The following is a 16,591-nucleotide window of genomic DNA, read 5'->3' as shown; positions in this document are numbered from 1 at the left end:
ATGTAATTGCAGTTCGGTTTAAGTAAGTGTTGATTTGTGAGAGGAAGAAAAATACACGCTGTATTGCAGAATTCTAGAAAATTACATGCATTTGTATAGAAGGACACATGACAAAATGTTTTATTAAAATAAAAAGCTTTAATACTTTTGCATTTAAAAGATTTAGCAGAAAATAATTGCTACAAACATGCTACAACAACATACATGTTCAAAAAGTTTTCAGTGCTTTCTTTCAAAGTTCAGCATTTTGGCAAAAATAAGTTTTTATATACTTCAAAAGTTGGCTATCGTAATACTGATATAAAATACTTCATGTAGGCTAAGGTCAGGTGCATAAAATACAGTAAGTAATAAAACATACTGTTTGTATAAACATTTAAAGTATAAATTTCATTAGATAACATGCAAATACTGCAATATTTTAAATGGCACTTAAATATAGATACTGAGATTCTTTATAATTTTGCATCCAATATGAGATTCTGAAATGTACAAAACTATAAAAAGAACATATTTCTTCATTGAAGTCAGCTACTAGTATAGAGCTTGATTGTCATTTTACAAGCATTGAGCCCAATGTCCTGCAAATCTTCACTAGTCCAAGTAAAGATGTCTACTGAAATAGGCCCAGGGCTAGTTAGTTTTCTTCATAATAAAATATGAAAGTATATTTACATGAGAATAAACTCTTAAATTTTTGGTAAGGTAATTAAGTAGCAGCAATTTGTTTCTTCCAAAAATGATGTTTAAAATAGGTGCATGCTTTTTGTTGTCACTGATATGCAGCTGAATAATATAAAATTGACATTCTTCAGTAAACTCAAAACACTATTTTGTTCATTGCTGAGAAGAACCCCATAAGATCCCTTCTTGAAAAAATCATAAATCCATAATGTCAGAACCTTCCAGAGTATTTTTATGTTTCCAAGATGAATGGAGAACAATAATTGTACTGAAACAGTCAGTAATGAATAAAAGAATCATCTTTTCACATTATTCCAAATACTTTCAGTTCTTCATTGAAAAATATTCTTCAAAACTTCTACAATTTTTGTTTTCTGGTTCAGTGATCAACAATTCTGAATGTCCTTCACAATATAAAACACCACAATACTCATGCATATTTCCTAAGCAGTTATATATAATATATTAATCCTGACAAGGTGAATAAAAGGCTTATGAACAGGGAGTGCAGAACAGGCACCACTTGAACAGAAGGAGAAGAAATGCTAAATGAAACTTGTACTTGAGATGCAATTAGAGCTGACAGCGGGACGTGTGATGCTAACGTTGGACTGTCTGAATTTATCAGTGACTCTATCTTTTCTGCTTCTTTATTGCAGGCTTCAATCTAAGGAAAAAAAAAAGTTAATATTTCTCTTCTTGCCATGTAAAATGCCAGTGCAAAAATGTTGCTAGATAGCAAAATTCAGGAACGAAAATCTGAGTTACTCCCATCAGCACGTAAGATCTTTATAATTTTTAGGAGTATTTCTTAGAAAACATATTGGAGCTTTTATCATAGATTTTGGTCCTATGAAAACTAGCGTGGAAGCCCTGAGTAGCAGCAAAAGGGAAGAAGCTACTTACAAGTTATCGTGGGTGATGTGTTTTGAATGTTGATGCCAAAAAGTTCACAGTAAATTATAACTAAAGTACCTCTAAAACTGATTACTTCCTTCCTGATGGACCAAGATAGTGCCTTGAAGTCTGCAACAGGATTTTCTACTTGTTGGGCCTTTTATTCCCAATCAGGGAAAACTGATTTCTTTTATGGGAAGGGAAGAGAAGAATGGAAGTAATAGGAAAACCTGAGAAAACCCAGGTTTCCATTCCCCCACTGACATGATAATTATGAATTTATGTTAGAAAATCCATTTCTTCCACCTTACCTTCTGCTGCAACCCAGGAATCAGTTTAGTACTAAGTCTCTTTAACAGCTTTGGAAGCTGCCTCTGGTGAAGTTTTAAATGGACAAACTTAATATCTGGATGCCCAAGGCTTTGAAAGTTGAGGAACTTCTAGCTCAGCAACAGGTGTCACCAGTGAGGTAAGCAGCTCCTCCCTGGTTTCAGGTGGCCTCTCTGAAATCAGAGAGTCCTCCTCTCCCCAGGAGCCTGACAGCACCTGCTACAGATGGAGTGAGAGCTGACCAGATTGGCAAGGCTCAAGACCTTGTTTCCTAAGTCCTGGCAACATTTTGGGGTATTTCTGCTAAAGGAGGAGACATAAGTTGGAGCTGAGTTGCACATAACAGGGTTGCTCCCATAGCATGGGCAAGCAAAATATCACAGAATCACAGAATCAACCAGGTTGGAAGAGACCTCTGGGATCATCGAATCCAACCGTTGCCCTGACTCCACCCTGTCAACTAGACCATGGCACTAAGTGCCATGTCCAGTCTTTTCTTAAACACATCCAGAGATGGTGACTCCACCACCTCCCTGGGCAGCCCATTCCAATGTCTAATAACCCTTTCTGAAAAGAAATTCTTCCTAATGTCCAACCTGAACCTCCCCTGGCGAAGCTTGAGGCTGTGTCCTCTTGTCCTATCGCTAGTTGCCTGGGAGAAGAGGCCTACTCCCACTTCACTACAACCTCCCTTCAGGTAGTTGTAGACTGCAATAAGGTCACCTCTGAGCCTCCTCTTCTCCAGGCTAAACAACCCCAGCTCCCTCAGCCGTTCCTCGGAGGTTAGACCCTCCAGACCCTTCACCAGTTTGGTCGCCCTCCTCTGGACTCGCTCCAACACCTCAACATCTCTCTTGAAGTGCGGGGCCCAGAACTGGACACAGGATTCAAGGTGCAGCCTCACCAGTGCTGAGTACAGAGGGACAATATATCTGCCTGAGAAACAACTACCCTATTAGATACTGCAGCTTGCAAAGTTTATGGCAGTGATTCTGGCCCCTCACACTACACCGTAACTTCAGCCCATCCCAGAAGTAATACTGAGCATGCAAAATTAGACTGTAGAAATGCAATGGAAATGGGAAGCAGCCATAGATATAAAATAAACAACAAGGAAATGAACCTGCCTGAATTCTGTTTGTATTGTGGAAGATAAGAGAGAGACCGTGGGCAGGCTTTCTTTCCCCTTCCTTTTTGACACTAGTACACATCAACATGTCAGGTAACAGAATGAACTAGTCAGAGCACCTAATCTGCAAAGGGACTTCGTTATAAAGTGCTGTCAGCAGGGCCAGGCAAGACCATTAGAGACAACTATAAAATGGCAAGGAATTACGTTCCTTTTAATAGGAAGAAGATATCCTCACTGGTCTTGCACAGGTTAACAAGCAGCAAGTAAAACTGAAGCAACAGCTCCAAGACAATAATAATGCAATACAGAGCCAAAGCCTTGCTTCTGTTGCTCTGAACTGTTCCTAAGAAAATACTGTAAGAACTTGGAGCTGCATTTGTTGATTTACCTTTAGAATTTAGTACTGTGAGCGTGAGGTTTTTATTTGCTAGCATGAGCTAGCTATGACACAACAAGCTGGGCAACTTATTGGAATGTTATTTCCTTTTTAAGCTGGGTGACCAAGCTGGTGAAGGGTCTGGAGGGTCTGACCTCCGAGGAACGGTTGAGGGAGCTGGGGTTGTTTAGCCTGAAGGAGGCTCAGAGGTGACCTTATTGCAGTCTACAACCACCTGAAGGGAGGTTGTAGTGAAGTGGGAGTCGGCCTCTTCTCCCAGGCAACTAGTGATAGGACAAGAGGACACAGCCTCAAGCTTCGCCAGGGGAGGTTCAGGATGGACATTAGGAAGAATTTCTTTTCAGAAAGGGTTATTAGCCATTGGAATGGGCTGCCCAGGGAGGTGGTGGAGTCACCATCTCTGGATGTGTTTAAGAAAAGACTGGCCATGGCATTTAGTGCCATGGTCTAGTTGACAGGGTGGTGTCAGGGCAACGGTTGGACTCGATGATCCCAGAGGTCTCTTCCAACCTGATTGATTCTGTGATTCTGTGATTCTGTTTTAATAGCATTTTGAGAATCTCCCAGCACTTTTTACCATGAAGTGGAAAGGAACATCAAAACCAGGATAGTCTCAGAATAGTATCAACAGATTCTCTTTGGTATGAACTACTGCTTAACATCAAGACGTGCACAATGTATTAATATGATTAATTAGGCTGTGCTTCAGCCTAATATCACATACACTTCAATCTACTTTTAACCCTGACACCAGAGACAAAGGAGTACCATTTCATATGCAAGTATGTATTTAATATACAAATGAATATGCAATTAATATTAATTTAAGAGGTCACGCAGTAATTTATTTATTTTCATCAGTTTATATTTTCTGTTATTTTAGCTGTAGAAAGTTGAGGGTTCTGCGTTCATTAATTTTAAAAGAAAGATCCTACTACTCTGTCCTTGGCCATCCTTCACTTCCCCCCTCTAATTACCCACACTCAAAAGCCTCTTATCAGAAAAGCAGGATTCTCAAGACACATTTTACCATCCCTAATACCAGCTATTCAGATTTGAGTCACTAGAGAAATCCCCATGTATTCAGTACACAGGAAAATGCATTATTTTAAATTTATATATATTTAAAAAAATTATATTTATTTCAATATAAAATTTTATATTGAAAATAGTAAATTGTACACATATAAAAATGAAGTAAATCCATGCTGGGTAAGCAAAATAATAACACAGTCTACCTGCAATGGTTTGGGGTTCTGATCCACAGGAATGATGAGAATCACAATTTCAGATTCTATGCTTAAGTATCCAAACACATCACACTGCGGCACTGAGACATGCAGGCGGATTTTTTCAAGTATGTCAAGTACTGTTATAGGCTTTTTATTTGTTACCTGGAAGAAAACAAAGAACTTTGTGGATTAGGTGATATTATGCAAAATTACATTTATCCTCTCCAGTTTTAATAACTTGATGTCATGCCAGAGAATTTGTTTCAGCCATTCAACTACTCAGTTCTAATGTCTAGCAAAAAACCCCGAGAACCAAACGCCCAAAAACATTAAAAAAGTGAAAGGAAGAAGAGGAAAAAATGATTACTTCTTAAATTAACCATGGTTTTGATATGTGTTGTTCTCCACCTTCATGGTTAGTGTCTATATGTATCACATACCTCAAAATAATGTAAATGGTTATTTGTTACAGCGGCTTGGACTTGCACGCTGGGAAACAAGAGGCAGAGCAGCCCTGCCAGCTGGCACTCCTTTACCATCACAGAACCTGTCCCAAGAGCCACCAGAAATGAAGAGCTCTGGCTTTGTAAAGACAGATATATGTCTGTATAGATGGGAACATGTGACATTTCAAGATCACTACATAACTACCAGGTACATGTATTATTCTCTTAAAATTCTTATCTCTGTTCTGCTGTCTATATCTGACAAACAATAACTGGATTGTAGGTGCTCAGTCTGTTGAAGGACTAACACACCTTAAAGGTTTTTCAGCTTTTTTCCAGGTCACTTCTGGATGTGTTGAACAGTATAGACACCAACACAAATACTTCCCTTGTGACTTCTGGTCATTCTGTTGCGTTCTGTTTTCTAGCTTTAGCTGCAAGAAATCCATCCTACTGTAGCTTTGTTTCTTTTAAGACCACTGGTACAGGACCTTAACAAATGGAAATCTAAGTAGATGACATGAATCAGATTTTCAAGGTGTCACACAACGCTACTTTTACCAGATCTGAGGGATTTCCTTGTCATAGCCCCATTAAAATGTAGTCTGACATGCTGACTGATCAGCAAACCCTGTTCAAACAGTCTTAAACCAGAAGCACATGGATACTTTAAGGATGACTGATTGATAGTGTCAAACTTGGATTTTAATGTCTTAGATTAGAAATCTAGTAGATTAGATTAGAATTTTAGCTGATCTCGAATGTTTCTTCGCTCTGCGTAGCTGCTGACTGTTGTTTCGTGCTATCTTTCCAAAACAGGCTGGGGGCCTGAGGTGGGGTGGAAAGTCAGACTCATGGAACTCTTCAGTAATTGAAGCAGTTTTTTCTCATATGAACCACCTGTCTGAACTAAAATAGGCATTACTACTCCTTGCCCTCTTGGGTTGGTTAGTGTATGCTGGCATTTCTAGCAACGATTCCATCTGTCTGAGACTTAACCATCCCCAGTACAACGGATGTATACACTGTATGTATACGTACACCGTCAAGAGCAAGAGCTGCACCTCAATCCTATAGTTTTATTGATGGAATCAGAGGAGATCAATGTTGTTAACATTAATTTCATACAGATGACAAAAGTATCAAATCTACTCAAATACAGAGTTGGGCATTTTCTGTTGTATTATTAGGAGATATGAGTAACACAGGCATAGAGCTTCTAACTCTCTATGCACAGGTAGTGTCACACCAGGCAGTCTCCAGGTGGCTGTGACCACTTAGAGATCATCTCAGGAGGCTTATTGGATGACCCCTGACTGAAGTTTCCCAAGGAGAGAGCTTCAGTCAAACTTCTGTAATTTCTAGTACGTGCTAAGAGAATGCCGACTTGAATGTTTGAGAGATCACGTGTTTTAAATGTAAAGATAAGATATATTTATATATATGAGTTCTGAAAACTTGGAGACTGTGTATTGTGGTGCTAGGTCAGCAAAAGAAGAGAAAGTCGGCAACACTGTGGTGACAAAGGGAAGAAAAAAGAGAGGGGGGGGGGAAAGAAGGAAAAATAAGTACCCTAATCCAGGTATTAGGGTACCTAATAGGTGAGAGGAGTTATCACCAACTACTTGGATAACTGCTTGAGTAAGTTCAATAAATTTCTTTAACTAGAAAGCTGCCTTCTAACTAAAACTAAAAATTCTTCTTCACAGCCACATGTTGTAATGTATGGACTTAAAAGCTGCAGTGGTCACCGTGTCCCTGGTACCAGTAGAGATGACAACTGGAAGACATTCCAGGATGCAGCCGTGACCTAACAGACACTGTTACTCAGGAAAATCAGTCAATGCACAGATACACAAAATCTCAGAGAGATAATCAGCAGAACATCAACAAGCAGCACACCCTTGAGATGAAGCCAACCACACACTGGGCTGCAACAGCACGAACAGAGCCAGCAGAAGTCATCGTTTCCCTTTATTGATGTGTCCACCCCACCCCGAGGCCACACAGACAAACTGGAGAGTCCAGCAGCATTCAGCTTGTGGAATCTCCACTCCTGGAGGTTTTAAAAACTCAGCTGGCCAAGCTGATCTAACTGGAGTTAACCTTGCTTTGAGCAGAGGGTTGGACTAGATGATCTCCAGGGGTCATGTTCAAGCTAAATTTTTCTGTGTTTTTACAATCGCAGCTAATTATCTCTACTTCTAAACATATAAACAGGTTAACGTAATTTTACACTGTTTTGGTGAAATTCTCTTCTTGATATTTAAAAAAATGAAAATCATGTGCAGATGCAAACATGAATTGTTTTGCTTCACCAGGCATGATCATCACATTACTCTATTTTGTGTGATGTCGTGCCAAAAATCAAGCGTTCTGCTCTGTTTCATATACTGAAGCACAAAAGCAGGGGTCAATAAAGTGCAATCCTTTTATACACCACATGGGGAGTCTGGGCGTAGTATGTTGTGTTCAGCGACAGACAATCAACATCAGAAGATCCATCTTACACTGGAGGTTTTCAAAAGCAGCAATGAAGGAAGCTGGTGTCTAACTTAGGGAGATGTTAAATTAAAATCCCACATTTTAGCTGATGAGCAACAAAATCAGTGACAACTATAGAGATAACCCAAAGAGTATAAACCAATCCAATTTAAACATAAGACAATGTCAGAACTAAGTTACCTACATTAGGAAATAGTGAGCTAGCAGAATAATCTTAACAAAAAAGCCATAAATAACAAATATACACTGTATTACTACAAGGAGAGAGATGCAGTTCCCATATCAAAGAGTTACTGTTACAAGTCATTTAAACTGCAAACCTGAATGTGCTTCTTTCTGCCTATTTTAATTCTGTTCTGCTTTGCATGGTAATTCAATTTCTATACCTGATATTAAGAAATAAAGTATAAACAGTATAAAGAAAAAAACCAAATCACACGCTACCTACTGAAAAATAATTGGTTTTATAATGTGTAAACTTTTCAGGAGAGAGTATACAGTAACTTGACTTTTCCATGTACCATTTAACATAAGGCATGATTAAACTGTTTACCCTTGCAAAAGTATCCAGCTTGTCTTTGTCATATAAGATTCTCAGCATTCCAGCACATAGTGGACAGCAGGCTCCTACGTGAATAAAAAAATCTCAGCAATAAAAGCAAATAGTCTTTTCACTTTTAAGTAAGCAGAAGTCAAAAGTTGAACGTTAACTGAGAATGAAAACAGCAAAACTACCACAGCAAAGTGGTTCAATTTGATAGCAGAATTGCATAATTTCTAAGATTTTTTGATGTTGAAAACATTTGTAATGCAAAGGCAGTCACCTTTCAACACACATTTACTACTATCAACATGAAGCAACAAGATGAATTTTCATTTGTTTCAAGATGATGCATTATTGCAAGCTAAAGCCCACAGGCACTTTGTGTAACAAGCCAAGGCTTTGTATGGATGCATGCATATGCAAATACAGAAATGATGAATTTCAGGAGCTGAAATAGCTAGGACATGACAGAAGCAATTATGCACACAGCAAACATTAATTTATGCAGTTATACCACGTTGGAGCTTAGAATCTTTATATAATAAGGCAGGAAAAGGGACTTGTCTGACGGATTCGTGTTTAACACAGAAGCATGTCATATTTCTCCTACTGTTTTTCCTCACCATCTCAGAAACCAAAGGGCTAATGTTTCAAGTTTCTACCCATGACTGTATATTTAATTCACCCTGCCCACTTATTGTATATAATTCACATTCACAGAGTGACTTTGGTAATATTACATGTAACACCAAAGCACAAAGACCCTTTTTCAAACTAGTGAATGAGAAAAAAGCATAAAACTGTTTCTTTTTAAAAACTGAGCTTTCCTTGCTCTGTGTATTACCTGTGATCAGTTACTGTTTCATAAAGGAAGTATTTGTGAAAACAATAAAAAAAACAGTTCAAAACAGCACAACTGCAAAACTATTCCTACTGCCTTCCTCTTTCACAGTACTGTAAATACATATGGTATCTTACTCTGTCTTCTAATTAAATATCATCTTTGGTCTTCTGGGAACTCTACTCTGATGACAGTTTGGCATTCCAGTGTGGTATCTGTGCTGCCACTTCCGAAAAATTACTCATCTGATTCCCAGTGACATTCTGCCCTAGACACCACAGAGCTCCTTCGTTTCTCCCAAACCAGTCCTATGGGTGCAGCTGCAAGTTTCTGAAGACCGAAGGAGCGTGACTCCTAAAGCCAAGGCCTTTCCACTTCAGAATTATCACAGAATCACAGAATCAGCCAGGTTGGAAGAGCCCTCTGGGATCATCGAGTCCAACCGCTGCCCTGACACCCCCCTGTCAACTAGACCATGGCACTAAGTGCTATGTCCAGTCTTTTCTTAAACACATCCAGAGATGGTGACTCCACCACCTCCCTGGGCAGCCCAATTCCAATGTCTAATAACCCTTTCTGAAAAGAAATTCTTCCTAATGTCCAACCTGAACCTCCCCTGGCGAAGCTTGAGGCTATGTCCTCTTGTCCTATCGCTAGTTGCCTGGGAGAAGAGGCCGACTCCCACTTCACTACAACCTCCCTTCAGGTAGTTGTAGACTGCAATAAGGTCACCTCTGAGCCTCCTCTTCTCCAGGCTAAACAACCCCAGCTCCCACAGCCGTTCCTCGTAGGTCAGACCCTCCAGACCCTTCACCAGCTTGGTCGCCCTCCTCTGGACTCGCTCCAACACCTCAACATCTTTCTTGAAGTGCGGGGCCCAGAACTGGACACAGGATTCAAGGTGCGGCCTCACCAGTGCCGAGTACAGAGGGACGATTGCTGGGCTGAGTCCTGATACTGGCTTGTTCTAGCCCTAAGGAAAGATCTCAACTTCATCCTTTCTCTTAGATGTCTCTAAGACATTATGGAATATAATATTTTAAAGCATAAGTTTTGTTCCAGAAATACAGCTATTTATACACATAGCCTGGGGACTCTCTCCTATCCGTAGTAAACTTCAACAACGAATTAACATACCTGGTGCAACAACCGGTTTGCAGCCAGTAGCAGAAAGCTGGGGACATTTAACAAAGGCACACTCTGTATGGAAACCGTAGTCTGAGAGAACACCTACAGCCTGGCAGTGCCCGTAATAGTCAACAGCCACGCGGTCGGAATATGCAGCACAGACGCTGCTGTAGGTTTCTCCGTTGTGTCCACATACAGGTTCCACTGATTTGCAAAACGGCTGGAAAACACAGAAATGTTTCAAAGATCAATTTGTTCATGCTGCAGACACAACTTCAGAGTGGTTTTAACATTAGGACAAAACAAAGTTAATGGGAATTTGCTGCTAATATTGTCAAACATTCATAAAAGTAGGAAATCTAGAATAAATAACCTGTCAGTTTATGAATGGGTAATGCAAAGAATAAGTACTTAAACAAGGTGACAGGAAAATGTAAGTTGGAATCTGAGAAATGTACAATAAGATGTGTTCTGGGAAACAACAATTTTTGTTCTGTGCTAATGCTTAAATAAAATGACCATGTCATTTTAATTAACTTACTTATTAAATGAATTAAATTTAAAATTATTACATTTTTATTATGTAATAAAATATTTTATTAATAAAATCAGTTTATTAATATTTGCTAGTGTAGTATTAATTAATATTTTAATGACTTATTCATTCATCTCAGTGTGGTTTTGTGTTCTTAAAATTTAGTATGTGTGTGCATGCATTTCTAACACATTTGAGAAGCTAAATGTATACATTTACTTCAAAAGAATAAAATCCATTACTAGACACCTCTGTCAAAAATATATTTCTTATTGAGACCTTTACATCTATAAAAATATATTTATTGTGTCCATTTTCTCTCAGAAAAACATATCTAGCATGTCATTTGATTCATACACATGTAAAAATCAAAGAAAATTGTAATATAGTTTCTTCCTGTCTGGCCTGTGCACATATATTAGTCCATATATTTTCACAAGAGTGAAAACTTAAAGCTACCAGTGTCAAAGACTTCGTGAACATGGATACAACCATATAACTGCTGGAGAAAGAAAACAGCCATGCAATATTCCTTTGATTCTTACTGTTCAAGGGTTGAACATTCTCTGAGTATCTCATGAGATATCTGATGTGCAATGAGAAGAATTATCTGTACTTAACGAGGTTGCTGAAAAAGGGCAAGAAAAAGAAGGTATAAAGACAGAAAGGCAGAAACTAAAAGTGGGTTAAAAGAGCAATAGTGTTTATAATACAGAAAAACCCTGAAAAAATGTTCTGTACTTCTAAGAATATCCATCAGTTGAGACCAAGAGAAGGTCTCAAATTAATCTTCATCATTTGAGAAAAAACCCTGGAGATGAACAGCCTACCAATGGCAAAGCCAGCAACTTTGAAAAGAGCAGCTCCTGACTTTTCTTGTAAAGCCATCGAAATAGCTTGTCTACCAACTCTGTAGGGAGCGGTGAGATGGAAGAACTAAACCTAATCCTAATCCTTCTCAGGGAATAATCACAGAATCACAGAATGTTAGGGATTGGAAGGGACCTCGAAAGATCATCTAGTCCAATCCCCCTGCCGGAGCAGGATTACCTAGATCATGTCACACAGGAACGCGTCCAGGCGGGTTTTGAATGTCTCCAGAGAAGGAGACTCCACAACCTCTCAGCCATTAATATGAAGAATAATCCAATCCAGACTAACTAAAGAAAATATTACAGACTGCCTAGTCTCCAACAAAACTTAGGTGTAAATAGATCCTGAACAATGAACCTGGTGAACTTGGGGCACAATCACACGAAATGCTAAAGACTTCCTATGACCAGGCATTAATTTTTATTTAAAACAAGTTCAAATTGGTACAAACTAGCATGTAACTAACCAAGGAACTGCACTAATTACTGCAAACATATCTCAATGCAAGCTTTAATAGTGAAAAATATAGGAAGACTTAATGTAAATATCAGAGTATTATCCCAAGAAAGCATAAGTAAAGCTTTTGATTGGTTTTGAGACAACTGTTAACTAAAGCAGAGAAGCACTTCACAGAATTCTAAATATAGTTTTGTGAAGAGTATTTTTTATACTAGTTAAACTTACATTTTTAAAGGATTACTTTCAATGAAAAGATTTTGTAAGCTATAAAAAACCAGAATATTGCAAAAAAACCAGAATATTGCGAAGTTGAATATCAAAGAACAAAGAAGATTTGATATTTATTTCTAGAACCACTTCCTACCTGGCATGGTCCTCGGTATGCTAAACTTTTTCCTTTTTGGTACAAAGTACACAAGTTACTGTATTCCACATTGTCTGTGTCACAAACAGGATCCCGTGTCTGGTCACAATTTAACTGCCTTGGCACACATTCATGCTGGCTACATTCAAACTTTCCAAAACTAGTCAAGCAAACTTGTTTCTTTGGTATGCACCTGCATAAAGAAATAATAATTTCATATCATGTCACAGGATTTTTTTTTTTTAAGTCTCAAAATATTCAGGGAAAATATTTTCAGTGAAATCTTCTCCAGTGCTTTAGAGCTAACCATGGTTCAGCAAACCTGCAGAAAATACAAGTGATAAAACATTCTGAACAGCCAATTTCAGGTCTTATCACAAACCTGGGACTGGTTCACACCATGTTTAGTCAATGTATGTGAACACAACTGCAGTTTCCATTAAAATTATTCTTTTACCAAGTATTTTTCAATGGATTTTCGAAAAAGCCTTGGATAAACTTCTTACCTACTCCCAAGCTTCATTTTGAAAATGCATATTTAAGGAAAACTAGAGAAAAATTGAGAACAGTGAACTGCAAGAGAAAAAGATTTTATTGCAAAGGTCTAGCCTCACCCTTCCTCGAGAAGGCAGTGAAAACAAGACTTACAAGATTATATGGTTTCAATTACAAATACCTAACTGGATTCTAGCTTTGTAGGTTCAGTATATCATATCACATCCAATCTTTGGGATGACTGCAAACAAATGGAAAAATCTAGTATTAACACAGTTTGCTTTTTTGGCATGTCATCCCTCTCAAGCCTTCACAGATAAGTAAAGAGCAATAAATAGCAGAAATTCTTTCCCCTTTATATTAAATATGTACCTTCCATGGTCTTACCCACAAAACATTTGCCATATGCCCTGAAGACGTCCCTCTGCTAGAGAAAAGCCAGACAATAGTTTGATGAATAGACTGATGAAAGGTCAAATGGCTTTTTTAACAATCTCCTCCTTCCATAAATGACAACAATGCCACCACTGGATTATGTACAACACGTCCTTACTCTCTCTGAGTGCTGCTGTCCTATGCATTACACATTTTCCTTTTATATTAGGGATTTTAACCCTTTACAAGTGGAACGTAACATCTTAAATAGATTCTAAGCACTTCAGAGACGTTTTAAAATGAACATGTTTAGTTTACGCTACGTTATCAAACTGACTGTGTACAGTCCTTCACTGAAACTACAAGTTGAGGTGCTAAGCATAACAGTTATTCTGTAAAGCTGAAAACCTCTCTATACTTTCCAAATTAAAAATATAAAAGGTAAAAAGCGTATACCCACAATGCAGCTTTGAAATTCCAATTTTCAATGCCATAATGGCTATTACAGCTACAAAACTACCGTGTTTTCTCTGCAGTTTTGTGCATCAAGGCATTTAAAGTGCAGAAAAAGGAAAAAAATAAAATTGTTACAATCAGTTTTCATGAAAGCACACTGTTACACAACTTCTTATGGTGGCTTTCTTTCAAAACAGAAAAATGTACAAATTCAAAGGAGACTGCAGTATTGCACAACACTGAGAAAATTGAAGACAGAGACCAGTATTATGAGCCACAGACTTTTGATTTCTGTAAGAAAGGTCAGCTTTTCTTTTCTCCTGACACTAGTCCAGAGCATATTTTTGTTTTAATGGTTGTCTGTACAGATTTTGCTTTTTCTGACATTGAAAAAACAGAGATTGTACAGACATAGTTTTCCCAAGATATCAATCTAATTAACAGAAACTCAAGTGTTCCAGAGTGATCGATATTTTTGTATTTTAGTTAAAAAGCCCAGATTACTGACTGAATAAGCAAGACTGACTCCAAGACTTGAATTCAGGTAGGTGTTTTTTTTTTAACTACTAGAAGTGTGAAACAAAGTAGTAAAATGACCCTTATAGCCATTTCAACAAAATTTGATTCTCCCACTTTTATAAGTGAGAGAATCACTTTTCTCTCACTTTCACTCATCAATTCTCTTTTATTGCTAAAACTGAGATCTGCATAATGAATTTAAATGATATAGCACTACAAAAATGGAACCATGAATTGGCAGTCATTACAGTCCATTACTAACTATGATAATTAAAAAGTAGCTGCTTCAAAGAGTTATTTTTATTGGAGTATCGCAGAAGTAGGACATTACTACAATATACAACACATTCAAAGAAAAAGTAAATCTGCTTTACGAGTAGAAGATGCCAAAGAAAAGCTTAAAAACATATTCTGCTTTTACCTCTGGTTTTTATTACAAGGGTTAGGGTTACAAGGATCCTTGGAAATGCATGATCCAAATTCAAATTGATTGTCCTGGAGCCCAACACAACGAGCTATACACGCACTTGGATACGTGCGTCCGTTTTGACCACATACTGGTACAAACTGATCCACACAGTTACATGGTAAACCTGTAAAAGCAACACACAAAACAGGAATTTGGTGCACACTTATTTTCTATGACAGAAGATACACAAGGGGTCAGTAAAATATCTTTGCCTTCCAGTAAATGCAAAGATGTGCCACATCTTCAGCCACTTCCTCCCTCCTGTAATTTAGCAATGCCGTAGCACACCTTCACTTAGGAGTAGTAGGAAGGGAAGTTTGTGCCCTGCCTCCTTGCTGATTCTACTAAGCTTTCTCCATTTTTTCCTTATCTCTTGTCCCCAGTGGCATTACCCTGTCTCTACCTATTTTTACATATTACCCAAGGTTTTATTTTTCAGTACTGATTTTTTTTTTTTTAAAGGTACGTGTTTTTTCTGAAGTGCAGGTTGGACATGAGAAAAACAAATACTTAAAAGAACGTATGAACAACACATTTTCAGGTATTTTCCATTAATAGTGTAGAAAGAATTTAGAAGCTAATCCTCGCTCTAAGAATATTAAGCTTACAGTTTCCATAGTTTGGAAAGTTACCTGTAAACTTGCGACGTTCATCTTCTGAACTATGCTCAGTTAGACACTGACGTGTAGAACATATCAAGTTTCCAGCAAAACATGAACAGACATTACAATCTATATTAAAGGACGTTCCATGGCCTTAAAATAAAAGAAATTAAGTAAATGAATACAATTAATGCAAATATACCAGAAGACTATATACTCATATGTATTACATAGAATCAGAATCAGAATCAACCAGGTTGGAAGAGACCTCTGGGATCATCGAGTCCAACCGTTGCCCTGACACCACCCTGTCAACTAGACCACGGCACTAAGTGCCATGTCCAGTCTTTTCTTAAACACATCCAGAGATGGTGACTCCACCACCTCCCTGGGCAGCCCATTCCAATGTCTAATGACCCTTTCTGAAAAGAAATTCTTCCTAATGTCCAACCTGAACCTCCCCTGGCGAAGCTTGAGGCTGTGTCCTAAAGTACATAGATAGTACATTTTCATTATTAATTGTTCCAGTAATTTCAGTTACTTAATTTTCTCACTGAAATTTCTATCTTTTTTTACATTTCAAGTTTTGCTTTATTCATTTAAAGAAAAAGTCTGTTCACATGTGTTTTTGATTAATTAGTTAAACAAGGAAGAAAGCCCTTAATGAGGCAACTGACACCATCACAGCTGCTTTTTAAGGATGGAGCAATCTGCCTAATTTTTGCATTTTATAAGTCAGTAACTTTTCCACACCTGAATCTAAGACTCAAACTGCAAACTTAGGGAATTTTTTCTTCAATTTAGCAATTCCAGTTTGGTTTTGTGAACTGTCCATATGACTGCCCTTCACTGTGTTGTATGTTTTAGGTAAAATCAATTCATGTGGAAGTGGTGGAGGTATTTAAAAGTCATATATATGTGGTCCTTAGGGACATGGTTTAGTGGTGGACTTGGCAGTGTTGGGTTAATGGTTGGACTTGATGCTCTTAAAGGTTTTTTCCAACCTAAACAATTCTATGATTCTATGTTGGTGACAGCCAATCTATCGATAACCAGATCGGTTATTAAAGACTACAAAACAAATACACAGCTCTTCAGGAAAACCTAAGAGTAACTGTGCCTTACTAAATAAGGCAATTCTCTCTAATCTCTTTTCAAAGGGTTGAGATTAAGGATTAGAATTTTTGAAAAATATTACAGGGGCACAAGGAAAATCCTCAGCATTTGAGCAATTCAGAAGAGGTACTCCTAAACAAACGATGGCAGAAGAAGAGGGGATGGGAGAGAAAGCCTCTGTAGCACAGAAAG

The 16,591-nt window shown here is 38.0% G+C and overlaps 1 protein-coding gene across 2 annotated transcripts in view; it reads right to left on the bottom strand.

The window, feature by feature from the left end:
* Positions 1-227: 227 nt before the first annotated feature.
* The window catches only part of RECK (reversion inducing cysteine rich protein with kazal motifs), a 76,186-nt gene continuing 59,822 nt past the window's right edge, over positions 228-16,591 (bottom strand). For both annotated transcript variants that reach the window (XM_068396002.1, XM_068396003.1), the window contains 7 exons: positions 15,314-15,436; positions 14,634-14,805; positions 12,368-12,560; positions 10,146-10,356; positions 8,177-8,250; positions 4,679-4,834; positions 228-1,351 (listed from right to left, as the gene is read on the bottom strand). In XM_068396002.1, coding sequence (XP_068252103.1) covers positions 1,136-1,351; positions 4,679-4,834; positions 8,177-8,250; positions 10,146-10,356; positions 12,368-12,560; positions 14,634-14,805; positions 15,314-15,436 — 1,145 coding nt within the window. In that variant the 3' untranslated portion in view covers positions 228-1,135. The remainder of the gene's footprint in view (positions 1,352-4,678; positions 4,835-8,176; positions 8,251-10,145; positions 10,357-12,367; positions 12,561-14,633; positions 14,806-15,313; positions 15,437-16,591) is intronic.

This window comes from Nyctibius grandis, chromosome 3 (genome assembly GCF_013368605.1).
Source record: "Nyctibius grandis isolate bNycGra1 chromosome 3, bNycGra1.pri, whole genome shotgun sequence".
In the NCBI taxonomy this organism is placed as follows: domain Eukaryota; kingdom Metazoa; phylum Chordata; class Aves; order Nyctibiiformes; family Nyctibiidae; genus Nyctibius; species Nyctibius grandis.
Note: the sequence above shows the minus strand (reverse complement) of the source record. Positions and strands in the feature narration are given on the sequence as shown.